General features: G+C 46.7%; 1 protein-coding gene across 1 annotated transcript in view; it reads left to right on the top strand.

Moving 5' to 3' along the window:
• LOC123729254 (rho GTPase-activating protein 35) overlaps nucleotides 1-22,918 on the top strand; it is an 85,216-nt gene extending 62,298 nt beyond the window's left edge. Inside the window, exons 3-7 of the mRNA XM_045703542.1 lie at nucleotides 1,948-2,086; nucleotides 11,062-11,139; nucleotides 14,826-14,957; nucleotides 17,975-18,080; nucleotides 18,420-22,918. Of these exons, the coding sequence (XP_045559498.1) occupies nucleotides 1,948-2,086; nucleotides 11,062-11,139; nucleotides 14,826-14,957; nucleotides 17,975-18,080; nucleotides 18,420-18,867 (903 nt within the window). The 3' untranslated portion in view covers nucleotides 18,868-22,918. The remainder of the gene's footprint in view (nucleotides 1-1,947; nucleotides 2,087-11,061; nucleotides 11,140-14,825; nucleotides 14,958-17,974; nucleotides 18,081-18,419) is intronic.
• The last annotated feature ends 4,725 nt before the right edge of the window (nucleotides 22,919-27,643 follow it).

Consider the following 27,643-nt stretch of genomic DNA (forward strand, 5'->3'; position numbering starts at 1 on the left):
TGCGGCATGTTTTCAGTAGTGCTCTAGTGCTGCAGAAAAACATGCCCAGAGACTAGTGAGACATGCCCTGGGTTTATTTTCTCCTCCTCCCACACATTCTCCTTCCCTTCCTCATTCCCCGACTCTGCCTCTCTTTACCTCCCTGCTGATGAAGAGGGATTGAGGGAATATAGGACTCAGACATGGGCATCAGCCTCACTTTGCCCTCCCTCCCCTCTCTTGCGCACTCTGCACCCTCCCTCTCCTCAGACATTCTGCAGTGAAACATTTGACCCAGCGCAGTCAGTCGTATCTGCCTGCCATAGTTCCCGTTCACACAGAAAGGCTGACATAAGTGCCACCTAAGTGGGAGCGAAGGCAGTGTATATGATTAGACTGGCTGGGAGAGAGACACAAACCACCCTGTCGCTGTGTGTCTGCATGCCTGGCTGTGGGTGATAATTACCATTGGTGTCAGTAGGGAGGACAGGTGATTTATGTTTTCACACACAGTGATGATGTCCCTCTACACCATAAACTATATAAGAGTGTTTTGTTTTATATATCCTGAATGATGCTCCGTAACATCACAAATCTAGAGAGAATTAGTTGGCGGAACCAGTATAGGGGGAAATTAATTTAACCACCTAAAACAAATAAAACAAAACTGCTTAATGGGACTAAGCTAGCTACTCCCCTTACTGCAGAGCACAGCCATCGGGCTGATCTGGAGCCTGTGCCCCCGCTCCACTTACATTCGAGTCTTTATTACTTAATGGGAGCCAAAACAAGGTCATCAGGTTCCCAGATCAGCTGTCTCTCTATTGATGAGGGTCACCATAGAACCAGCTGTAGCCTAGCGTGCCCTTAGGGCACCACACATGTGGGTCATTATAATCAACAAAGAGTGTCCCTGTAAGTCTGACCTGAGGTCAGGGTAGAACCAGCCAGTTCTGTCTCTGCCTGGCTGCCGTTAGGCCTCAGCAGTGAGTACACAGTGGAAACGAGCTAACCCTCTCTCCCTGTTCATATACATTCACCACGCCAGAGGTCTCTCTCTATCTTGTTCTTTCTCTTCTCTCTTCGCTCTCGCTCTGTCCACCGGGAGGGGGGGGTGTATTGCAATGCGTAATTGGCTAAAGAGGTGGCACTGTTCTCAAATCAGTTAAACAAAAGGAGAGACAGATTGCAAGGACGGGGCCTCATAAAACAAGAACAATAAGGCAGGCGAGAAAAGCAGCGTTTTGGGGGTTGTGACTGTAGCCAGGGGAATGTAGGGTGGTGGGCAGGGCGGTGGCGGTGCGTAAAGTAATGGAGCGGGGTAACTGGAGCAGATCGGCCGGACAAGGGCGGCTAGGCTCACTCCGAGTATCATGCTGCTCCGCTCTGCTCTGCTCTCTGCCTGACAGTCCTACGGCTCTCCGGCCCCAGTCCCTAGCCAACCATGGAGCTCTGCCTCAGTTCTCAGCTCAGTCTGTCTGAAAGGCTTGAATGGCACAGAAGTAGCTGTAGTAGCTTACAAGATAGAATTGAATTCTGATAACAGCAGTAAGTTAGGGACCTCTTAGAAACGATGAATGTTTTCCGGGTTGGGGTAATTCCCGAGGGATGCGGTGTCATGGAAAGGGAGTATGACAAGGGAGAGGAACGAGAGTGCGGAGGATAAAGAAAACATAGAGAGGTAAAAAAGTGGAACGGAGACGTGTATCACGCACACAGCTCGAGACAGGAATGTATGATTCTTATCAGCTTAGGCCTTGAGAAGAGTCTACTGCAAGGAATGCGTATGTGGGTTGTGTTGTGTTGGCTGATACAGTCAATGCCCATGTCAAGAATGAAAGTATGGTGATGTGTGTGTTAATATTGTGCCCATGTCTATGCTCTGAAAATCAATCCATGTCTTGGATGGATAATGAACAGGAGCGAAAACGCTGCTCTCATCGATCTCTCCCTCCGTCCCTCTCTCAGAAACCGCGGCCCAAGCCCAGGCATTCCATATCCAAAGTAGAAAGCAACTACTTTGGCGTGCCATTGGCCAACGTGGTGACACCTGACCGACCCATCCCGCTCTTCATCGACAAGTGCATCCGATATATTGAGGCAACAGGTAAGCTTACACGTATTACACAGAGGCTACAATTGTTGTTTTGAGTGGATGCTATTGATTACTGAGACTGTGGAGATCTATACAAAGGTCACAAGCAGTTTCTGACCTCAGTATCAGCAAGGTCTCGCTCTCTCTCTCGCCCTCTCCCTCTCTCTCTCTCGCGCTCTCTCGCTCTCTCGCTCTCTCCCCTTTTCACAGTTTTCACTTTCAGCCCACGTACCTCTACCTTTCCGTTCTATTCCTCTCCCTCTCCTAAGAATCCCCAGTCAGTGATTTATCAGTAGTTTCTGGTAGGACTGTGGTTCTCCCCAGAGGAAGCTTCTGTAGTTTTCTCTAAGTCAGAGCTGTTCCTGTGATAAGAGAGCAGGATGTATCTCTCTTTTCCCCCCCTCTGCTTCTCCCTCTCTGTTGGAGTTGTTCTGCTTTTCGTGTTTGCCTGTGGCGCTGTAGGTGGCCTTAGTGACAGTCAGCAGCGGCCCTGGTCAAAAGTAGTGCACTATATAGGGAATAGGTTACCATTTGGGAAGCGGCCTCTGTGTTGTGTTGGACACCTCCTAATAACAGTGTTCGTGGTGCTGTGTGGTCTGCATTAGTTCTGTACAAGGGAGAGTTTTATGCAGTGCTTCTGGGTTAGTGTGTGTTTGCGTGGGTGCGCATGCGCGTGCACATTGATGTGTGAGAGAGTTTGAAAGGGTGTGTTCGTGTGTGTGTGTGGAGTAGGTTGACTGTCTCTCTGTCTCTTTTGACTGTCTCTCTGTTTGTGTGTGTATCTCCCTCCCTCTGTGTGTGTCTCTCTCTCTGTGTCTCTCTCTCTCTGTCTCCCTGTGGAACGGGGTGCACAGATGGGCCTGGGCTCAGTTAACCCTGTTGCCACGCTCTGCCCTAATGGTCCTCATGCTACCTCTGCCCTGGGCCCACAAAGGGCACGTCGCTCAGCCTAACACCAGCTGTTACTCAAGCACCCTAGGAGACTTGTGTGTGTGTGTGTGTGTGTGTGTGTGTGTGTGTGTGTGTGTGTGTGTGTGTGTGTGTGTGTGTGTGTGTGTGTGTGTGTGTGTGTGTGTGTGTGTGTGTGTGTGTGTGTGTGTGTGTGTGTGTGTGTGTGTGTGTGTGTGTCGGGAAGGTGGTTGAAGTGACAGGTCTGAATACACGGGCATTATTATATGAAACACCTTTGATTCTCAAGCCGAAAAAAATGCTTCCATGAAGCAAATGAGTGCATTCGGTGTAGAATGCACAGTGGAGATCACAGTATTCTGCGTGTTGTTGTGTTTGTGTGTGGATGCCAAAGCAATGACGTGCCTTATTGACATTTTTGGCAGTGCATTCCTGGGCAAGCTCTTGTCGGATTAAACCATTCCCACACACGGATTAAAGTCAGGCGCATCTGTGCTGCTATATGTGGGTAAAGGGAGCAGAGATACGCATTTGAGTCAGGGCACCAGTGAGGCTCTCACTGCCACCCTCGCCCACCTGAGTGCATTTAGCTACCACAAGGGGCATAGTGTAGTGGGACACACACCACCTCCTTGGTTTCTCTCCTGCCTGCCTCCTTCTCTTTTCCCCTAATCCACCATTTCCTCTCCTCTCTTCCCCTGCAGATTCCCTCATGTCCTCCTTTTCCCCTCTCTCCATCTAGTCTCTTTCTTTCACCACTCCTCTCTACCCACTGTCCTCATAGTTTTCCTATACCCCCCCGTCTCTTTTCCTTGCCCCCTCTGCCTTTCTCTGCCCCTGCCTTTCTCTGCCTCTGTCTCGCCCTGCCTCTGTCTCGCCCTGCCTCTGTCTCGCCCTGCCTCTGTCTCGCCCTGCCTCTGTCTCGCCCTGCCTCTGTGTCTCGCCCTGCCTCCTTGTCGCACTGCCTCTGTGTCGCGCTGCCTCTGTGTCGCGCTGCCTCTGTGTCGCGCTGCCTCTGTGTCGCGCTGCCTCTGTCTCGCGCTGCCTCTGTCTCGCCCTGCCTCTGTGTCTCGCCCTGCCTCTGTGTCGCGCTGCCTCCTTGTTGCACTGCCTCTTGTCTCGCCCTGCCTCTTGTCTCGCGCTGCCTCTGTCTCGCGCTACCTCTGTCTCGCCCTGCCTCTGTGTCTCGCCCTGCCTCTGTGTCTCGCCCTGCCTCTGTGTCTCGCCCTGCCTCTATCTCGCCCTGCCTCTCTCGCCCTGCCTCTGTGTCTCGCCCTGCCTCTGTGTCTCGCCCTGCCTCTGTGTCTCGCCCTGCCTCTGTGTCTCGCCCTGCCTCCTTGTCGCACTGCCTCTGTGTCGCGCTGCCTCTGTCTCGCGCTGCCTCTGTGTCGCGCTGCCTCTGTCTCGCCCTGCATCTCTCTGTCTCTGTCTCTCTCTCACACTCTCTCTCTTGCTCTCTCTCTGTCTTTGTCTGTGTTCAGAGGCAGTGGGGCAGTGGTAATCCTCGGGGCCGATAGCTCCCTCCTTCAGATCGATACCACAGAGCAGGAAATTAGATCAACCTTTGGGCTCAGCTCTTTTCTCTGCGTGCACCAGGAGGGAGAAGGGACCCACTGCGGCAACACAACACACAGCCTTTCACCACAACCTCCGATTACACTCTCACTACGGAGTCAGTACACAAACGCAAATAAATAAAAGGCATGCGCAAAAATACGTAAACACGCAAACGCGCTCAGGTGACGACACACCCAAATGCTTTACATGAGAAGCATTAGAAACACTTCACAATGTCAAACACACTCACACACTGACATGCACACTCCGACTCAAACTTAAATGTGCCGTCCAGATTTATAAGTCATGGAGGCTATTTAAGGGTGTTGTTGCCAACGTGACATACATTTTTTTGGTTAATTACGGCATCCTGACATTCAATGGTGTTAGTGTCCAGAGCTTACATACCAACATGCTCACTAAAATGATCTACAGTGTGTCTTTACTTATTACGGTAATGTACTGTAATGTTATTGCTGTAAAATAAACTTAGTCGGGGGTCAAATGTGCGTTTGTGTGTGGGTGTGCATGTGTCTCCCTGTGTGTGTGTACGTGTGCCTGTGTCTTTCTTGTGCCTCCCACTTTTGCTGAGTATGACAGAGGAGAGGCAGAGGACTCTCCTGTGACTGTAACTCTAAAGGTGTCCAGGGCGTTAGGGGGATAAGTGACGTTATGGCAGACCGACATCCTTCCCCTCTCCCTCTCCCTCCCTCTCCCTAGCCTGTACCAAAAATACATACCCACCCTACTGTTGTCTGAGCAGCCCACTGTACTCCTATACACAGCCTCTCTTATCCTTCCTCCATCCCCCTCTCAATGTCTGTGTAAGGACGCTCTCTCCACCACCCTCTCGTCCTCCATCAGTCTCTCCCTCTGTCCTCCTCGTTACCTGCATCCCTCTCACACTTTTTCTACTGTTATTCTCTTTCCATCCACCTCCCCCTTTTTGAACTTCTTCCTTTTTTGCGCTCCCACTCCTTTTCCTCTGATCTTACTTTCTCTCTCTTCCACCGTCTCTTTCTCTCTCTCTCTCCATCCCTTCCACAGTCTCCAGACGGAGTAGTGCTTCTGTTGCCACTCAGTGAGTTCTGTGTTCTCCTTGTGGGTATTGAGACGATGAACGTGTGTTAGCATGCGTGGGCACGTCTCCTCGTTCTAGCGAGCTCCACGGTGACGTAAAGGGCAGCAGCCAGTGATGGCGTGTCTCCGTGGTGGCCTGTGAAAACCGCTGCTTGTTGCCGGCGGCAACGGGGACCCTGAGACATACCCCACATCTGGACTGAGGATCAGTCTGACCCTTGTCCGAGACGCTGTGCCATCACGCCTCCGGAGGTCAACGCCGGAGCCAACTGCCCCTCTCTTATCCGTCTGTCTGTCTGTCTGTCTGTCTGTCTGTCTGTCTGTCTGTCTGTCTGTCTGTCTGTCTGTGGAGTGAGAGTTTTTGCTTTTCACAGCAGTTGTCATGAATTGGAACGATGAATGAGTGTTGGGAAGCGAGAGAGAGAGCTGTTCACACAGGTTTAATGCTTATCATGGATGTATGTGTTTGGGACGTCACTTAATGGTGTCGATGTTATTCTGTAGATGGAAGAGAAATGGGTGAGATTAGGGGAAGAAAATGTCATGCGAATATAATATTGTCATGATTATGTGATAAGATGGGATAGTCCTGTAGAAGCAAGAGATGATCGCTCAGACAGGATGTAGGTTACCTGTACACAGGAAGTGCTCGTGTTTGGTTTGACACCGGTCGCTGCAGATGAAAGGAAACCGGTCCAGAGCTGCTCTCAGAACAAAGAAGGTGATGGAAGTTAACCTCTACATCACGCTCTCTGACCTCTGAATTTCCTATGCCATCCTCCCCCATGTCTATATCTCTCTCCCCCTCCCTCCCCTGTCCTTGTTGCCTCACTCTGGCTCTCTATGGTACGAGCGTGAAGGTAGCATGCCAGAGTAGGGCTGTGGCGGTCATTACATTTTGTCAGCCGGTGATTGTCATGCCTACACCATAACAATATATCCATGATTTATTTTTAGACCTACCTCCATTTGCTTCATGGAGGCAGGTCTAAAAAAAACATGATATGAAGGAGGACAGAATAGCATATTCTGAGTCGTCTTTGTTAGGCCCTGATCTGGTTATGCCATATGGTTGTGGGCTACACTAGTTGATTTGCCTATAATTTCCAGGGCATTATTTTATAGTAAGAAGAATACATTTGAACATAGCTGAATCAAATGTAAATTATATTTTTCAGAAATAATTTCCATGGGAGTGCGCACATGCGGCTATCCTGTGTTGAGTGGTTAACAAAGAAACAGGTCCTTCTATAAGCTTAATTTAAATATTTATGCAAATTTAGTTGTGATACAAACATTAGGCTATATGTTTTGATTTGTAATACATTATAAAGTTGCATTAAAGGCATGAGCTCTGCTATGTTTCTTGCACAGGCTGCACACACTTCATCAGTCTCTCATTCACAATTTGACAAGCACTTCATAATATTCTCACCCATCAGACTATTCTCAGTTTAATCTAGTCTTTACATATAACCTACCAATATATCAAATCAAATGTATTTATAAAGCCCTTTTAAATCACAAAATGCAGAAACCTAGCCTTAAACCACAAAGAGCAAGCAATGCAGATGTAGAAACACGGTGGCTAGGAAAAACTTCCTAGAAAGGTAGGGACCTAGAGAGGACCAGGCTCTGAGGGGTGGCCAGTCCTTTTCTGGCTGTGCCGGGTGGAGATTATAAGAGTACATGGCCATTAAGGCCAGATCTTTCTTCAAGATTTGTTCAAACGTTCATAGATGACCAGCAGGGTCAAATAATAATCACAGTGGTTGTAGGTCAGGTCAGTGCCTCAGGAGTAAATGTCAGTTGGCTTTTCATAGCAAACATTCAAAGGTCAACACAGCAGGGGAGGAAGAGGAGGAGAGAGTCAAAAACAGCAGGTCCGGGAAAAGGTACAACGTTTGGTGAACAGGTCAGGGATCCATAGCCACAGGCAGAAAATTTGAAACTGGAGCAGCAGCACATCCAGGTGGACGGTCCTGGAGACTGGCGCAGCCAGGAGTCGTCAGGCTAGGTAGTAATTACACCAGATAGGACATACTGACCCTAGCCCCCCGGCACATAGACTATTGCAGCATAGATACTGAGACGGGGGGTTCGGGAGGCACTGTGGCTCCATCCGACGCTACGCCCGGACAGAGGAAGGTGTATACCAAACATTAGGAACACCTGCCCCCCAGAACAGCCTCAATTTGCCAGGGCATTGACTCTGCAAGGTGTCGAAAGAATTCCACACGGATGCTGGCCCATGTTGACTCCAATGCTTCCCACAGTCGTATCAAGTTTGCTGGACGTCCTTTGGGTGGTGGACCATTCTTGATACCCACTAGAAACTATCGAGCGTGAAAAATCCAGTAGCGTTGCAGTTCTTGACACAATCTGGCTGTTGCGGTGACCGTATTACCGCCACACCGGCGGTCACAAGTCACGAAGGCAGTCAAATTCACGGTAATTAGGCTTCTCCAAGTTCTGAAGCTGCTGATAGTCATTAGTAGCCTACCAAACTTGCTAACTGCCTGATACTCATCACTCTAATGTCCCTCTAATCACTCTGACGTCAATGCAAATGTATTTGAAAATCTAATCAAACACCTCATGAGAGCCCATGTTGCGCACCATTTATGTAGGCTATGCACTTGCGAGCGAAAACAGAGGGATAGCGACTAATAAAAAGAGGATCCCATCAGCTTTCTATAGGCTAGGTCACCATATTTATTTCTCAACTTTCCTAATATTAAGCACATTGCTTATATTTACAACAGGAGTATAGCCTACCTGGCTGGCATGAAAACAAACCACGGGGAAAAGCGTCCTCCATTCGCTATTTAAGTGCATAGATGACATGTTTCAATACAGGTGCATGATAATGGTCCATTCTAAATCAAAACAATTGTCGCACATATATTATTTAGTACATGTATAGAGAAGATTAAATCAAGAATAGTCTGATGGGTGACAATATTAGCCTGTCACTTGTGAATGATATATTATCACTTGTGAATGATGCGATAAGAAACTATGCCTTTTTTTTGCGACTTGTTCAAATCACACCTCATGTAGGCTGGCCCATAGGCCAATGTTTTAATAAGGTTTGTATTACAACTAAAGTGGCCAAATAACTTCTTAAAATTAAGCACATTAATCCGCTTTACAAGGGGTGTAGAGCCTAATTGGCATATATAACCAGCGAGTGAGTTTCAAGTTTTAGAAATTTATACCATGAAAATGCATGCATAATTTGCGGTCACTTTTGATAATGCTGTTTTCCGCTAATGGAACGTTCACGCTTATAGCCTACTACCATGTGCGCATTGCTGTGCTTATAATGTGAATAAATAGCCTAATAGTTTATCAACATTTTAAACTAAACTTTCTAATCTGTTGCATCAGCCCCATTGCCTAAAAAAGCTTTGTTGAAGCTAGTGGTTGTATTAATTTGGGATCTATCGCCTCCCACAACTGTCCCAGACTGTTTGGAATAATTATTTATTGCACAGAATAGGATAGGGACTTTTGTACTGTGGGGTATAGTAGATTGACATAAGCTAGTGCTTTTGCTTTTTGTTAGGCCTACTCATCTTGTTGGCTGACGAAAAGTAAATGTGGACAGTTCATTCAATATCTTCAATACGCAGCTCGGAATTGGATAAGGACGCGTGCAGTTGCTTCCCCTGGTGTGTCTGTCTTCACTTGTAGCCTGTGAGAAAGACTTGATCACGTGACGGAGAGCCGTGGGAGTGAGAGACGCTTCGGATTGCGCAGCACACTCAGGGAGAAGGGCGCAACGCAGCACTCCGGGCCGCAAAAGACATGGATTATTTTAGGGTGACATTACAGCCACAAAGGGGATACCGCGTGAAATTCGAGGAATTATCAAGTACTTGTTAAATTGTGAATGGTAGACTATTGGAGTATGTACAGCCTGTGCAAAAAAACAAAGCAGAGCTCATCCCTTTCAAGTTACTTTTTTTCAAATCATCATTAGTCTCATCATGCAGCCTTACAATGTATTAGATCCTCCTCTTTTTAATAGAGGCCATCAAACCTCTCATTTCTCACGCAATTGCATAGCATACCCTATAGAAATGTTGAGCAACTTTGGGCTATAGGAACACTTATTTCATTCCATGCATCAAGCAGCTATGAGGAGCTGTCTCTCGCTGCGCAACAGGTGATCCTATTCCGCTCAAACTCTGAATGCCAGGGCTCTAATTAAGTGTTTGATTGATTTGATTGTATTTGCATTGATGTCAGAGTGATTAGAGGGACAATAGAGCCCTGAGTACCAGGCCATTAACGACAGGCCATTAGCGACTGGCCGTTAGCCAGTTTGGTAGGCTACTAATGACCAGCAGCAGCATCAGAGCGGAGTTTTGGAGAAGACTAGTTACCCGTGACTCCAGCGGTCACGTGGAATTCGATTGCGGTCGTGACTCGTGACTCTGTTCATGTCTCGGGACTGCCGGTGTGGCGGTAACCATAACAGCCCTACGCCAGGGTCGTGGGTCTGGTTCCTGCTGGGGCCACTAATGCGAAAGTGTTTGCACTCACTGTTGTAAGTCGCTTCGGATAAAAGCCTCTGCTAAATGGCATGTATTATTATGTAGTATATCTCTTCCTCCTCTCCTTTTGTTATTCTCTTCTATTTCTCTCTTCCTCCACGCATTCCATGTCTCCCCTCCGTTCCCCTCTGTCTTCCTCCTCCCCCCTCTATCTCTCTCTCCATCCCTTGTTCCCCTGGAGTCTGGCTAGAAAAGCTTTTGTGGATAATTGATCGGCAGAAGGAGGGGATCGATGCCGCTCGTCTTGACAGAGAGCCATCTCTCCCTGTCTCTGGATTTGTCTTTGTCTCCCTCCCTCCCTCCTTGTCTTCCTCCCTCCCTCTCTCTCACTCTCTCTCACTCACTGTCTGTCCACACCCTTGTCCTCTCCATGTCTGTGGTAAAGGCATGGATTGCAGAGAGAGGAGAAGATGATGAGCAAAGAGGGGAGGAGAAAGAGAGGGATGATGAACAAATGGGACCAGAGTTCATTAAGTCATGTTTATGGATCTTGAACTATAGAAGCCTCACCGGAACACTTTCTGCTAGCCTGCACTGATGCTTTATAAGTTTCATTGATAGTGCTTATGTTCTGTCTCGGTGGGGGGGACACACAAGCCCAGGCCACCAATAGTCTCCACTGTCATTACTACACAATCTCTGCATAGAACACTGCTTCTAACAGCACTCTCTATTGGAAGTCCTTACACAGAGGCTATAGGAGGACTTGTGTTGTTGTTGATGTCTGTGTGTGTGTGTTCTGACTGTGAGTTGGATGGATGAAAAATGTTATGTTAATAGTAAAGTGTACTGTTGTGGATAAAGTGTACTGAATCTCTCTTCTCTCCGCTTCTTTTCTCTCTCATCTCTCTCTCGCTCCTCTCTCTCTTCTCTCAGGTATCACTACTGAAGGGATCTACAGGGTGAGTGGGAACAAGTCAGAGATGGAGAGCATGCAGAGGCAGTTTGACCAGGGTGAGACACCAGAACCTCTCTTTTGACCGTAGACATTGAATACAAAACCCACACACACCAAAAATATAAATTGTCAACAGTATGCTACAAATTACACTCTGCGGCCAGTTTATTAGGTGCACCTACATCTCGTTCACGAAGATGGTTTGCTCCTACAGACAGTGAGTCACGTGGCTGTGGCTTGCTATATAAAGCAGGCAGACATCAAGGCATTCAGTTACTGTTTGATTGAATGTTAGAATGGGCAAAACAAGTGACCTCAGTGACTGAGTGTGGTATGTATCTCAGAAATGGCCATCCTCCTGGGCTTTTCACACACGACAGTGTCTAGGGCAGGGTTTGCCAAACTCGGTCCTCGGGACCCCAAGGGTTGCACGCTTAAGTTTTTTGCCCTAGCACTACACAGCTGATTCAAATAATCAACTAGTCATCAAGTTTTGATCATTTCAATCAGCTGTGTAAGTGCTAGGCTAAAAAAACGAAACGTGCAACCCTGCACGCTGGTCTAGGGTTACTGAGAATGACGCGCCAAACAAAAAACATCCAGTCAGGGGCAGTCCTGTGGGTGAAAACAGCTCGTTGATGATAGGTCGAAGGAGAATGGCAAGAATCCTGCAAGCTAACAGGCAACTAACGGCGCAGTACAACAGTGGTGTGCAGAACGCCATTTCGTAAACGCACAACTCATCGGTCCTTGTCACCGATGAGCTATTGCAGCAGACGACCACACCGGGTTCCACTCCTATCAGCTAAAAACAAGAAGAAGCTGCTCCAGTGGGCACGTGATCACCAACACTGGACAATTGAGGAGTGGAAAAACATTGTCTAGTCCGACGAATCCTGGTTCCTGTTGCGTCATGCAGATGGTAGAGTCAGGATTTGGCGTAAGCAGCATGAGTCCATGGTCCCATCCTGGTGTAATGGTGTGGGAAATGTTTTCCTGGCACACATTAGGTCCTTTTATACCAATTGAGCAATGTTTCCATGCCACGAAGAATTCAGGTTGTTCTGGAGGAAAAAGGGGGGACTGACCCGGTACTTGATGGATGTACCTAGTACACTGGCCACTGAGTGTAATTATTGTAGGGTTGTCAGACCCCATGCCACCTGTAGTCAGTGTCTACATGTACACATACTGACCTATGCACACACACAAACTCACCAATACACAGAAACACACTCCCATACCTAGGCACAAACAGGCCACAGAGGTGCAGTGTTAGTGTGTTGTATCTATCCAGAAGCCTGTTGTCCAATGGATTCACCTAATTAACCTGGGAGCATCTGTAGCATTGATCTACAGGAAGGAGAGGCCTTCCTCCGTAGCGTAGCTTCTGTGTGTGTGTCCATGAGTATGTGTGGTGTGGGCCGTTAATTACCTCCAGATTGGTTTGGTTAATGAAGCATGCTTCCTGGTATATACCACTGCACATACCACTGCACATCAGTAAGGCTGAATCCAGGCTGAGGTAATCAGAAGCGAAGTCCTGTGTCCAATCGATCAGGACGCTAGAACAAGGTGACAATACAATTACACCTACAGCACAGGTAGACCATAGCCAACAATCAACTATTACCTAGCCACCCCTTACAGCACAGGTAACCCATAGCCACAAATCAGCTATCGCCTAGCCACCCCTTACAGCACAGGTAACCCATAGCCACAAATCAGCTATCGCCTAGCCACCCCTTACAGCACAGGTAACCCATAGCCACATATCAGCTATTTCCTAGCCAACCCTTACAGCACAGGTAACCCATAGCCACAAATCAGCTATTACCTTGCCACCCCTTACAGCACAGGTAACCCATAGCCACAAATCAGCTATCGCCTAGCCACCCCTTACAGCACAGGTAACCCATAGCCACAAATCAGCTATTTCCTAGCCAACCCTTACAGCACAGGTAACCCATAGCCACAAATCAGCTATTACCTAGCCACCCCTCACAGCACAGGTAGACCATAGCCACAAATCAGCTATCGCCTAGCCACCCCTCACAGCACAGGTAACCCATAGTCACAAATCAGCTATTACCTAGCCACCCCTCACAGCACAGGTAGACCATAGCCACAAATCAGCTATTACCTAGCCACCCCTCACAGCACAGGTAACCCATAGCCACAAATCAGCTATCGCCTAGCCACCCCTTACAGCACAGGTAACCCATAGCCACAAATCAGCTATCGCCTAGCCACCCCTTACAGCACAGGTAACCCATAGCCACAAATCAGCTATCGCCTAGCCACCCCTTACAGCACAGGTAACCCATAGCGATAGAACCACACACCTGTTGTGTTGGAGGGCCCTAAAGCCCAGTTCAGACAAGACGGTTTTATGCAGTTATGGAATTAAGTTTTCTTGATCCGAACCGTCTAGTTTTAGAACGTCTCATGTCGGTTGTTGGAGGCTCAACATGTCAGATCTTAGCTAAAGACTTGGGATGAGACAGATCCGTTTAGCTAATCAGAGAGCAGTGTGCTGACGTTGTGCGTTTAGCCAGGCAGACTGCTAGCTAGTTATTTTGCTGCTGTTAGTGAGCCCAGCTTGCTGATATTTATCTCACAAGTCACAGAATGTGCCCTGTTTCTGGTGCATGTATTTGATGATACTCGTTTTCTACAACAGCGTGCTACGACAAGTGGAAACGTATCAAAGTTGTATCGAGTCATTGAGTCACTGTTACCATGGAAACAGTCTCAACCGCTCGTCTCCTCTTCTTGGTCTGAATGCCCTGTCTTTAGTCGGCTGTTCTTCAACACAAAATTCTAAAACTGGCTAGTTTTGTCTCGTCTCTCCTTATGTCGGCTGTTGTATCTGAACCGGGCTTTAGGAGCACTGAGATCTGGAGCTCACTCTGAGGCCTGGTCTGGAAACTGGTCTGAACCGTAGAGCACTAGGCATTACTGGGTCAGAACTGACTTGGGACCAGTGTTATCACTGAATCTGGTCTGTTATGTTCACCACAGGTCCTCTTTTCCCCCATCTCTTTTTCATTCTTCCTTGCTATCCCCTCACCATTGCTGTCTATCTAACTCTCTTCCAATGTCAATTCCCCCCCCCGCATTCTATTTCCCCCATCTCCCTAGATCTCTTTCTCTACGTTTGTCATAGATAGGAGAGGGTTTTTAATAGTCTCATTTTCTTATGCTTCTCCCCCTCTCACACTCTTTCTCTTTCTCTGTGTTTTGTACAACAAGCCTGTGTCAGCAGGGCAGGGGTCACCTGTGATTACTCTTGGTTTATAGTTTTAATAATCAGTTTGCTTCTGGTGCTGCGAACTTTGTTCCCAGTCTCTCCCATGTGGTCCTTTATACTGAGCTGACACACTGAATAAGAGAGACTCACTGAGGAGCTGGAGACAATTGGGTGCAGTTCCTTCTAACAGGATAAGCAGTGATCTGGATTTCCCGTTATACAGAACTTTGGTTGTGTTGGGTTTTGTTTATGTTGGGGTTTGTTTATTCAGGTATTTCAGTCTATCACCAGGTGGGATGATACTATAGCAGTAAAACTAATGAGTTTAAGGCAGACTTTTGTGTGTGTGTGTGCGTTCGAGTGTGTGTGTGTTTCATATTGTTGTCTCTTGCAGATCATATCCTACATCAGGGGTCTCTTCCATGTCTTATTCTAACGAATCCCCTCTCTCTGTCTCTGTCTCTCCCTCACTCTCTGTCTCCCTGCTAGACCATAACCTAGACCTGGTGGAGAAGGACTTCACTATCAACACGGTGGCCGGGGCCATGAAGGCCTTCTTCTCTGAGCTTCCTGAACCACTGGTGCCCTACAGCCATCAGATTGAACTGGTGGAGGCCTTCAGTAAGACATGGGGCTGGGCTGGGGTGTGGGGGGGTCAGAGAAAGGGGGACTGGGGAGAGGGGGGCTGGGGAAAGAGGTTTGGGGAGAGAGGGGGTGGGGAGAGGGGATCTGGGGCTGGGGAGAGAATGGATTAGGGTTGTCCTTGCTTAACCTAATTGGTCTCTATGAAGAAACCAGTGCCGTTTAAGATGGAGGACACTTTTTTTTATGAGCATGGCCTTATTTCTATTACAGCATACTGGATGACTGTCGTTCATATTCCCTTCACCCAGCTCAATGTACCATATATAGGTTTAGGATACTACATGATACAACATTTTTCCCTATACCCATCATGAGGTTGCTACAACCTATGAATGAAAGTTTACAACGTAGACAGGTCGAGAGAAATTTGAGTAATCAAGGTAACAGACGTTGACACATTCAATCCCGCCTTGCACACTCTTGCCTGCATCTAGCTGATCTAGAGTGCAAACATTAGTCCAACTCTTGTAAACAAGAGTTTCTGTTGGACATATTCAGGTACGTTTATCCCAGTTTCATTCCGTTTGCTTCCGTTTAAGAAACATTTTTTCAACAGAATCGGTGGGAAGAATACACCCCTGATCACACGCAAACACAGTTCACTTTCATAGCAGCCACATACAAACAGCATGATCCCATTGATCGCTGTATAATTCCTGCTCGCATCTACCTGCCTTCCTCCTCTCACATTTTCCCTTCGCTTGTGGACTTCAGTGCACAAACACATCAGCAGTCTGTGACCAGGAGAAAAAACCTTTCCAAGCCAAACCGCCAACCACTCCACACAGCGGCCTACATTGTTGTCACCATATTAACGTAGTGGTCAACATAGCTACTAGAACTAACACATTTGTAAACTCGCTACTGTCATGCAGTACAGTGTACAGTCAACAGCAAGCAGTTTATCAGTTACACCGGTGGGCCCCGGTGGCAATACATTAATAAAACCAAAAGCTTACCTTGACTTGGACGAGTTCCAGTGTTGGATAGTTATAGCCAGCTATCTAACAGTTTCCCTCTGTTTGAGCCGGTTGTTTGTGTAGGTTAATCTAGCTAGCTGCATTCACTCGCTAAGTTAAGTGAAAAGAAATACAACTAAATATAGCTATCTCTCTCTTGCTTCTCCTTCATTTTTTAATAAATTAATTTGTTCAAAACTATTCAACTATTGTCTTTCTCTCTCTTTGAGTCAACTACATTTTATGCAGTGCTAGCTAGCTGTAGTTATGATTTGAGTACTAGATTCATTCTCGGATCCTTTGATTGGGTGGACAACATGTAAGTTCATGATGCAAGAGCTCTGATAGGTTGGAGGACGTCTTCTGGAAGTTGTCATAATTACTGTGTAAGTCTATGGAAGGGGGTGAGAACCGCGAGCCTCCTAGGTTTTGTACTGAAGTCAATGCACCCAGAGGAGGACGGAAGCAAGCTGTCCTCCGGGTACACCACAGTACCCTATAGAGTGCTGTTGATGCTACTGTACTGTTGATGCTGGCTGTGAGCCAGGGATGGAAGGAAAGAAAGAGATTAGCGAGGGAGAGATGCAAAGAGTTTGAGATTCAGAGGGAGGTATGAGGGAGCGGTGAGAGAAGAACGTAAGTGGGAGAGATTTTGAAGGGGTGGTGAGAAATATGGAGGGATAGAGAAGAGAGTGAGTTTTAGGGACAGGGAAAGCAAAAGAAGATGAGCACGTGAGTGAGATGCAGTACATATAGGGAAAAACTGTTGGGAGAGGGGGTTATCCAACCCAACATTGCGTTTAAAGATATACACACCCCATCACCCTGCACCCCCATCACCCCCCCACGGAACAACACATGCTGTGAGCCAGGGATGGAAGGAAAGAAAGAGATTAGCGAGGGAGAGATGCAAAGAGTTTGAGATTCAGAGGGAGGTATGAGGGAGCGGTGAGAGAAGAACGTAAGTGGGAGAGATTTTGAAGGGGTGGTGAGAAATATGGAGGGATAGAGAAGAGAGTGAGTTTTAGGGACAGGGAAAGCAAAAGAAGATGAGCACGTGAGTGAGATGCAGTACATATAGGGTGACACGAATATATTTAGTATAGTTTTATCTAAAAAGGATCACTTAATGTTTCACAATTTTATTTTTATGAAATTCACTGAGTAGGATGGTCCTCCCCTTTCCTCTTTGAGGAGCCTCCAATTGAAGACGCATACATTTCCTGTGAAGAAAGACAAACACAACGATACAGAATGTCAGATTAACAAGTGCACTTCTTTCCACTCCCATTCTGTCACTCCCATTACGTTTTGTAATCCGTCGTGGTGGAGATTTAAGGTGTAGCGTCGCGGCCCAGAGATGTACCTGTACTCTGGAGGCCGGCCGTCACTCAGTGAGCGGATTGTGTGTGCGAGGCCCTTGAGCCATGACAAAGCCCTGACGAAACCCTGCAGCCTGCAGCAGGAGAGAGACACTACACACAGTGTCTAAAGAGTAGTTAAAAAAGAAACGCTTACAGGGTGGATTGCAGAACTCTGTGTATAACTGTAGACTGCAGAAGAAGTGAACACAGCTGGGTTTTGAAGGAGCTGGATAACATGTGAAAGGCTGTGTGGTGTGTGTGTGTGTGTGTGTGTGTGTGTGTGTGTGTGTGTGTGTGTGTGTGTGTGTGTGTGTGAGAGACTCCATCTGCCTCGCTCACATGGAGACACACAAGACAGGCTGTGTTGGAGTGCTGATATCAGCGTGTCTGACTCACTCCTACCGTTGGGCTCAGCACACCCAGAGGACCTGTGTGTGTTCATGTGTGTTTGGGTTTATAACTGTGTGTGTGTGATCACTGCTATGCTTTGTTAAGTCAACGCTGACTCTCAGCTGCGATTTCAGTTTGTGTCAGTCTGTGCCATGCTTCTCCCCCTCCCTGTCCCTGCATGTGTGGGACCTTCCTCTGGTTGTGTGTGTATGCGTGTGTGTGCATTCATGTGCTTTCATTCTTTCTCTATAACCTCTCCTGTCTCCTGTCGCCGAATCAGAGATCAACGACAGGGATCAGCGGGTTCACGCCATGAAGGACATCCTGCGCCGCTTCCCCAGGGAAAACTACGACGTCTTCAAATACGTCATCAACCACTTGAACAAGTGAGTGGCTTAGGTGACAGCTGTGACAGCCACGCTGACTACAGTAACAGTCGTCCACCCTGCAACCTTTGACCTTCCACCCTGCCCACTACACCCCTGGCTCCAATGAGTCAGGTTTAAATTCAGTCGAGGCACGAACCCGGTAGTTTAGATTTCTAGATGATGTCACTTTATGATTTCTTGAACAATTTACATTGTGTTTTCTATTTCTCTCCCTGTCTGTCTCTCCCATAACGCTCTTTTCCTCTATCTCTCTCTCTCTCTCTCTCTCTCTCTCTCTCTCTCTCTCTCTCTCTCTCTCTCTCTCTCTCTCTCTCTCTCTCTCTCCCTCCCCCCCAGGGTGAGCCAGAATAATCGTTTGAACCTGATGACCAGTGAGAATCTGTCCATCTGTTTTTGGCCCACTCTGATGCGGCCCGACTTCACCACCATGGACGCCCTGACGGCCACGCGGACCTACCAGACAATCATCGAGTCCTTCATCCACCAGTGTGCTTTCTTCTTCTACAATCAGCCCCTGTCTGACACCCCTAGCGGGCACGCCTCCCCCACTGCCACCCTCTCCTCCCACGGGGGAACCTCAGCCTACTCCTCCTTGGCCTACAGCTCTCCCTCCCTCACACCCGCCCCGGCCCCTTACGTTATGCCCGCCACGCCGCCCGTCATCCCCCACTACGGGATGCCCCATACCCAGATGTCCCCACCACACACCCCCCAGTCCCCCATCCAGGCCCTGCTGCCCCCCCTGCACCCCCATCACCCCCCCACGGAACAACACATGCTGTGAGCCAGGGATGGAAGGAAAGAAAGAGATTAGCGAGGGAGAGATGCAAAGAGTTTGAGATTCAGAGGGAGGTATGAGGGAGCGGTGAGAGAAGAACGTAAGTGGGAGAGATTTTGAAGGGGTGGTGAGAAATATGGAGGGATAGAGAAGAGAGTGAGTTTTAGGGACAGGGAAAGCAAAAGAAGATGAGCACGTGAGTGAGATGCAGTACATATAGGGAAAAACTGTTGGGAGAGGGGGTTATCCAACCCCCATTGCGTTTAAAGATATACACACACACACACACACACACACACACACACACACACACACACACACACACACACACACACACACACACACACAACGCAGGGGAGGGGGTGGGAAAGAGGAACTTTTGAGCCACAAGAGCCACGACTTGTCCTCCCATACCACTGTAGTCTCTTGACTCTTCTCTCTTCTCTACCACTTCTTCTGCCCCCTTCTCCACTGCCTTAGAGAGTACCTTCCCCTCCAACACACACTCTGCTGCCCTCCCACTGGAGCCTCGCCCGGACACCCCTGTGTCGCCAGCCCGTGTCATTTGGGCTCAGTGAGGGAGTAACACCCAGGGAAACACCATGTGTCATGTCCCTCCCCGAAACATAAAGAAACCTTCAGAACTTCTGACCGTAGCTAGGCAGGGTATCTTTGGGGGAAGTGTGGGAAGAACATGAACTATATGGACCTTCTAGCTGGACTCTAAAACCACTCCCCAGTGCCCCACCTTCCTCGCCTCACCACCGCTCACCGCGATGGGACTGTGGATTGCCAGCGACTGCCCTGTCCCCCCAGGTTGATCCTGGGTCAATGTGGAGGGAGGACCTAACCAGTAGCTTCTCAGCGTTTATTTGACCATTGTTGCCAGGAAATGGACTAGAGGCAGGCGTCACCTCTCCCACATGGACCAGCTTCCACTTCAATAGACTCATTCCTAAACTCCCACCCCCTCCGTTCAGTGTCCGTTACAACCAGAGATAACGCTAAGAACAAAAGTCTCAGCTAACTGGATCTGCAGGGAGGCTGGAGCACAGAACTTTGGGTGATCCCACACCCTCGGCATCTTGGGAGACCTCCTCCGTTCCTTTCTCTCTTCTCTGACCCCATGCCCCCGAGCCTCCAGGCAACGCTGGAAGACTGCTGTTTTTCTTTTGATTGAAGAGGATATCTTTACTCCCATTTCTTCCTGATGTTTAATGTTGTTCCACCCTTCCTTTCTCTTTACCCCCTATGCTTCCATTTTGATTTTCAAACTGTGGATCAGTTTTGGAGAGTGTTCCGTTGATGACTGACCGATTAGAATGCACTCTCACACAGCAAGTCCCTCCTGCCAGATGTCCATGCTTACTTCTCATTGGCCCTTCTGCTTTCTGTGAAGGGCGGGAATAACTGGCAGGGAGAATTAGGAGGGATAAGGATAGGGATTGGCAAGGGGTGGGATTCAGGGATGCACTTTACGGACTCTGAAAAGCATTTAGGGCTCTTTGACACGGAATGCAGAGAGGAACAGCCATAATGATTCCCTTAAGGATCTCAGGAGGCATTGGGAAGTGGTGGCAGGGATTTCCCTCTTCCTCCTGTTACCCATGAGGGGTTTGGAAGCCTGGAGAGACATGGGAGCATGACCTGTGTGTGTGTGTGTGTGTGTGTGTGTGTGTGTGTGTGTGTGTGTGTGTGTGTGTGTGTGTGTGTGTGTGTGTGTGTGTGTGTGTGTGTGTGTGTGTGTGTGTGTGTGTGTGTGTGTGTGTGTGTGTGTGTGCGTGCGTGCGTGTGCGCACGCGCGCGCACATGCTTCTAATATGGTAGAGAGCAGGAGAATCATTAGTGTAGAGCTCTCTGAAGTTTATTGAGATTGAGGGACTGCAGAGCACTTTTGGGAGCCTCTTTAGTGAGAAGTGCGACAACACTTTCTCACCACGTCTAATGAGTTGTGAAGTCATGTAGCCACCTCTCTGAGAACACACCATTGCCATCTGGTGGACAACATAGTTACTGCAGCTATGACCTCACCCACCACTGCATGGGCGGAACACTACCCCCCTCCTTGTGTGTAACAGATCTTTCTACATGCATAATCCCCCATATTTATCTATTGAATGTCAAGTCAAATGGACATATTGAGCCCAATAGGAATTCTTTGTATATAACATAGATGGAGAGTCTATACTATGAAAGCCATTTGAACTGCATTGAGATTAGCCTGTGGATGATCATATCTGTTGTGTTACTAGGCTGCCAGCACTTTGCTACAGATATATACTCTCCAGAGTGTGGTGTTGAGGAAGTGTATGACAACATAGATGTTCATGTCAGCTGTCCATGATGCAGACAGTCCAGTGACTAGTCTAGTGTCCAGCTGTGCAACTGCTAGTTGGCAGTACTTGGTGATGTGTAGTCATGTGTTTTTGTACTGAGGATGGCTCAGGATAGCTGTTCACATCCATTCAGCTGAGTGTGACCGGGATGCACACGAAGGAAAGGAGATGAGGAAGCAAGTTTAGAGTATTGAAACGCAGCCAATGGTGTTGATAGTCCCTCAGTGCCATCCTATGTTTATTGGTATCCCACTTCCTGGTTGGCACCACTTGGTATCCCTGCCCTCTTTTGACACGACTTTGTTCCCTAGTCCAGAGAGACGCTCCGGGATGGAGCAGAACAGACAGTCTATTCATCTGTGTTGATGACTGCGGAATTCCATGGTTCTGTCTGTGGTTGTCATAGAAACCTGTTTGATCGTTAGTGCGTGTGTGTGTGTGTGTGTGTGTGTGTGTGTGTCCGCACACATTAGAAAGAGTGAAACCAAGGTCATGTAATTTGTTTCATTTTGACCATCGGCTTTACACACTCATGCCTGTCTCCACGTCTCTCCAGCTCCCATTGTCTTGACTGACAGGCCTCCCTGCAAATCACTGAAGTTATACCCTGACGCCGACACAATGACCTCCTGTCGGTATACACTACCTATATGACATGTTGGCTTGTCTGTGTTAGGGACTGATGTCATTTGAGCTGTCAGTAGTAGCCAGACGTCAGTGTAACTCAACCCTAAAGAAAGACCATGTCGCTTACAGTGGAGACTGCATTTATCCTCACGGTCATTACCCTACTTAATGTAACCTGGACCTGACCACAGTTATCCCCTTAGCTAGCTATAGGTTTACTTTTCACAGATGGTGAGTGAGTGAGTGAGTGAGTGAGTGAGTGAGTGAGTGAGTGAGTGAGTGAGTGAGTGAGTGAGTGAGTGAGTGAGTGAGTGAGTGAGTGAGTGAGTGAGTGAGAACGAGAGCGAGAGAGATGTGAATGGGATCATTATTTGGGAGGTGGAGGGGGGGAAAACTTTGGTACTTTTGAATGCCGGTCAGTGGCATTCCCTGTGTATATCAATGTGTTAATACTGAACAGACTGTGAGGCAGCCAAAGACTGTGCAAAAAAAGGGGTGGGGGAGAGAGGAAGCAAAGCGACAAATGGAGAGAGAAAAAAAAACAATCGTATTAAAAATGTGACTTTGGTTCTGCGATCTAATGTGGCTGCGTCGCTTTACTTTTTCTTTTATTCTTTGCAACAATGGTGACAGGTGGTCTGTTAAGTTAAAATGAGAAACAAGCAAACTATATTCAAATGGTTGTTTATTTGTATGTTAGGGGGTCTAACACTTTGCCCTTTAGTCAATGGTGATAGAATTGTTTTTCTTTTAATAATTAAAAAAACAAACAAAAAAATGTTTTTTTATCAATTTTGTGAATGGTGAAGAGACCAGCCCAGTATAGTGCATGATTTTTGCCCTGGCAAGCGAGGGGGCTCGACCACTCTCAGTATTTAAGACAAGAAGATAAAAAATTAAATGATGGAAAACAATTTAACCTGTATAAAAGATTGAGAAAAAAAAAAGTAAAAAAGTAAACTGAAAAAATACATCAACACAAAAAAATGCTGTCATTATTTGCTAAGAGTATGGTAATTTGTCTCAATAGGAATGGTGTATACAGCAAGGCCTTACATGACCTGTATTATAGTTAATAAATCAATCTTGTAAAACCTGCCTCCTGTCTGTCTGTGCAAACCCGCCGACTCATCAAACCATCCATGGCTTTCTGGAAATGAATGAACGAATGAATGAAAGGAATTAATACAACTTATTTCCACAGAAAGATTGGCTACTCCTGGAATGAAATTCAGAAAACTGCCCAATGTCGAGTTCGCTGGAGAAGCCGGCGTCATTGATGGCCTATGCTCCTCATGGGGCGTTGGGCCTGAGTAAGTAGTTTTCTAAAGTTGACAGGTGTTTAATCATTATTAACTTTTAGTGTAGTCAAGTGACTTTTCCCAATGAAAACTGCCTAGAACACTAGAATAGCTTTACTATGTACTTTACTATTTATATTTTTTGACAACTTTTACTTTTACTTCACTGCATTCCTAAAGAAAATAATGTACTTTTTACGCCATACATTTTCCCTGACACCCAAAAGTACTCGTTACATTTTGAATACTTAGCAGGACAGGAAAATGGTCCAATTCACACACTTATCAACAGATCACCCTGGTCATCCCTACTGCCTCTGATCTGTCAGACTCACTAAACACACATGCTTCGTTTGTAAATGATGTGTTGGAGTGTGCCCCTGGCTATCCGTAAATTTAAAAAACAAGAAAATAGTGTCGTCTGGTTTGCTTAATATAATTTGAAATGATTTCTACTCTTACTTTTGATACTTAAGTATATTTTAGCAATTACATTTATTTTTGATACTTAAGTATATTTAAAACCAAATACTTTTAGACTTTTACTGAAGTAGTATTTTACTGGGTGACTCACTTTTACTTGAGTCATTTTCTATTAAGGTATCTTTACTTTTACTCAAGTATGACCATTTGGTACTTTTTCCACCACTGGTCTCTTCCTATGATGGGTCTGTTTGGAGGTCACAGTGGCACAGCAATTCCCCTAGTTCCCGTGAGGTTGCAGGGTTGTGTGCCATTTTGGGGTGCCCTTCCTCTGACCTTTTCATCCAGTCAAATGCAAAGTAAATCCATTTCCATGACCTTTGTCACGCGTCTCTTCATTCTGGTGCGGGGAAAAAGAGGTGCTGATTGGGACTGAAAAGGGCAGCCTCATGAGCACACAGGAAGACTGACCTCTGGCCTTTAGGGGGTGTCAAGGGGGAGCCGTGGATGGTTTGATGACCTTGAGATGGAGCCACCATCGCATTAATGATCAGGGTATAGGGACTCGGTTAGAATAGAGGTGGTGTCTAGTATTCCCCTCCTCATTTTTGGAGGTCTGGATACAGTGAGGGAAAAAAGTATTTGATCCCCTGCTGATTTTGTATGTTTGCCCACTGACAAAGAAATGATCAGTCTATAATTTTAATAGTAGGTTTATTTGAATAGTGAGAGACAGAATAACAACAACAAAATCCAGAAAAACGCATGTCAAAAATGTTATAAATTGATTTGCATTTTAATGAGGGAAATAAGTATTTGACCCCTCTGCAAAACATGACTTAGTACTTGGTGGCAAAACCCTTGTTGGCAACCACAGAGGTCAGACGTTTCTTGTAGTTGGCCACCAGGTTTGCACACATCTCAGGAGGGATTTTGTCCCACTCCTCTTTGCAGATCTTCTCCAAGTCATTAAGGTTTTGAGGCTGACGTTTGGCAACTCGAACCTTCAGCTCCCTCCACAGATTTTCTATGGGATTAAGGTCTGGAGACTGGCCACTCCAGGACCTTAATGTGCTTCTTCTTGAGCCACTCCTTTGTTGCCTTGGCCGTGTGTTTTGGGTCATTGTCATGCTGGAATACCCATCCACAACCCCTTTTCAATGCCCTGGCTGAGGGAAGGAGGTTCTCACCCAAGATTTGACGGTACATGGCCCCGTCCATCGTCCCTTTGATGCGGTGAAGTTGTCCTGTCCCCTTCGCAGAAAAACACCGCAAAGCATAATGTTTCCACCTCCATGTTTGACGGTGGGGATGGTGTTCTTGGGGTCATAGGCAGCATTCCTCCTCCTCCAAACACGGCGAGTTGAGTTGATGCCAAAGAGCTACATTTTGGTCTCATCTGACCACAACACTTTCACTCAGTTGTCCTCTGAATCATTCAGATGTTCATTGGCAAACTTCAGACGGGCATGTGTATGTGCTTTCTTGAGCAGGGGGACCTTGCGGGCGCTGCAGGATTTCAGTCCTTCACGGCGTAGTGTGTTACCAGTTGTTTTCTTGGTGACTATGGTCCCAGCTGCCTTGAGATCATTGACAAGATCCTCCTGTGTAGTTCTGGTCTGATTCCTCACCGTTCTCATGATCATTGCAACTCCACGAGGTGAGATCTTGCATGGAGCCCCAGGCTGAGGGAGATTGACAGTTCTTTTGTGTTTCTTCCATTTGCGAATAATCGCACCAGCTGTTGTCACCTTCTCACCAAGCTGCTTGGCGATGGTCTTGTAGCCCATTCCAGCCTTGTGTAGGTCTACAATCTTGTCCCTGACATCCTTGGACAGCTGATGAAACTGAGGAGTATTTCTGCGCTTTTATGGGGAAAAACTCCTTCTGATTGGCTGGGACTGGCTTCCCAGAGGGTGGGCTTGGCTCCCAAGTGGGTGTGCCTATGCCCTCCCAGGCCCACCCATGGCTGCACCCCTGCCCAGTCATGTGAAATCCATAGATTAGGGCCTAATGAATGTATTTCAATTGACTGGCTTCCTTATATGAACTGAAACTCTGTAAAATTGTTGAAATGGTTGCATGTTGCGTTTATATTTTTGTTCAGTATAGTTAGATTTTGAGAGTAAAGTACATGTATTTTACCACATTCAAAAGGAAAACAGCTGATACCTACCCATGTGTTGGACTACACACCAATGATTTATATATTAGTGATGCACAGGTTGACTCATAACCCATGGTTTTATACGCTGGGCAGCCAGGTTTAAGGTCATTAAATATTGTGTGGATGAAGGGCGGTTGGCTGGCAGGCAGGTTGAATAAAGAGAAAATAATACCTTAAAAAAATCCATAAATGTATAATTATTGTGCAATTTATATCTATAGGCTACATTGAGGGTTTTCTTTCATTATTTTAGGCTATCTGGCATTAGTGCATAAGCTTTAGGGCCTAACTACATGCTCAAATAGCCTACAAGCCAATCGCCAAATGCTGTTGCTAACAAGCTGAAAAAGCTCATGTCAATCCACAGAGACAAAAAGTACAATGTTGGAGTCAGTGCCATTTAAGATAAAATCATTAAAAAAAAATTGTGAGCATGGCCTTATTTCTATTACAGCATATTGGATGACTGTCATTCACCTCTCTGATTCAGAGGGGTTGGGTTAAATGCGGAAGACACATTTCAGTTGAAGGTTTTCAGTTGTACAACTGACTAGGTATCCCCCTTTCCCTTTCATTCATATTCCATTCACTCAATGTAACATCAATAGGTTTAGGCTACTACATAATACTAACATTTTCCCTATACCCATCATGAGGTTGCTATACCCTAGCCTACAAATGAGAGTTTATAACGTAGGTGCACTGGTTGAGAGAAAAGTTTTAGTAATCAAGGTGACAGACAGTGACACATTCAATACCGCCTTGCGCACTCTTGCCTGCATCTAGCTGATCTCGGGTGTAATCATTAGTCCAACAGTTGCAAACGAGAGTTTCTATTGGATAAAATCACCTGCAAACACAGATCACTTTCATAGCAGCCACATACACTTTCCTTGTCGTATAATTCCTTCTCACATCTACGTGCTCTCCTCCTATTACCTTTTCCCTTCACTTGTGGATTCATTGCACAACACAACAGCTGTCTGTGACCAGGCAAAAAAATAACTACCACAACCAATAACCACTACACACTGCCTACTTCCTTGTCACCATATTAGCGAATGTCATGGTCAACGTAGCTACTAGAACTACCATGTCAGTAAACCTGTTCCAATCATGTAGTTTAGTGTACAGCAAGCAGTTTAGCAGTTACACCGGCAGGCCCCGGTGGCAAGAAATTCATAAAACCAAAAGCTTACCGTGACTTGGAAGAGTTCCAGTGTTGGATAGCCATAGCCAGCTAGCTTACATAACATCCCTCTCTCTTTGAGCTAAACTAGCTAGCTCTATTCGTTAGCTAAGGAAGTGAAAATGAAAAAAAGATAACTAAACATCCCTCTCGCTGTCTCTCTCTCTTGCTTCTCCTTCATTTTTGAAGAAATTAATTTGTTCAAAACTGTTCAACTATTGTCTGTCTTTGAGTCAACTACTCAACACATTGTATGTACTGCAGTGCTAGGTAGCTGTAGCTTATGCTTTCAGTACTAGATTCATTCTCTGTTCCTTTGATTGGGTGGACAGCATGTCAGTTCATGCAACAAGAGCTCTGATAGGTTGGAGGATGTCCTCCGGAAGTTGTCATAATTACTGTGTGAGACTATGGAAGGGGGTGAGAACCATGAGCCTCCTAGGTTTTGTATTAAAGTCAATGTACCCAGAGGAGGATGGAAACTATCTGTTCTCCGGCTACACCATGATGCTACCCCAGAGAAGGCTGTTGAGGCTACTCTAGAGCTTCATTGCAAAACAGTGTGTCTTCATTAATTATTTGTTGACATAACTTTTTTTATGTTCCACTATTTTACTTGTATGAAATTCACTGAGGAGGATGGTCCTTCCCTTCCTCCGCTGAGGAGCCTATACTGGTCAGAGTTTAAATTCAATAAGAGAAAAGCTGCAAAAGGAGAGTTGAAAATAAAGAGAAGGGA

The sequence above is a fragment of the Salmo salar genome, chromosome ssa20 (assembly GCF_905237065.1).
Source record: "Salmo salar chromosome ssa20, Ssal_v3.1, whole genome shotgun sequence".
NCBI classification, from domain to species: Eukaryota; Metazoa; Chordata; class Actinopteri; order Salmoniformes; family Salmonidae; genus Salmo; species Salmo salar.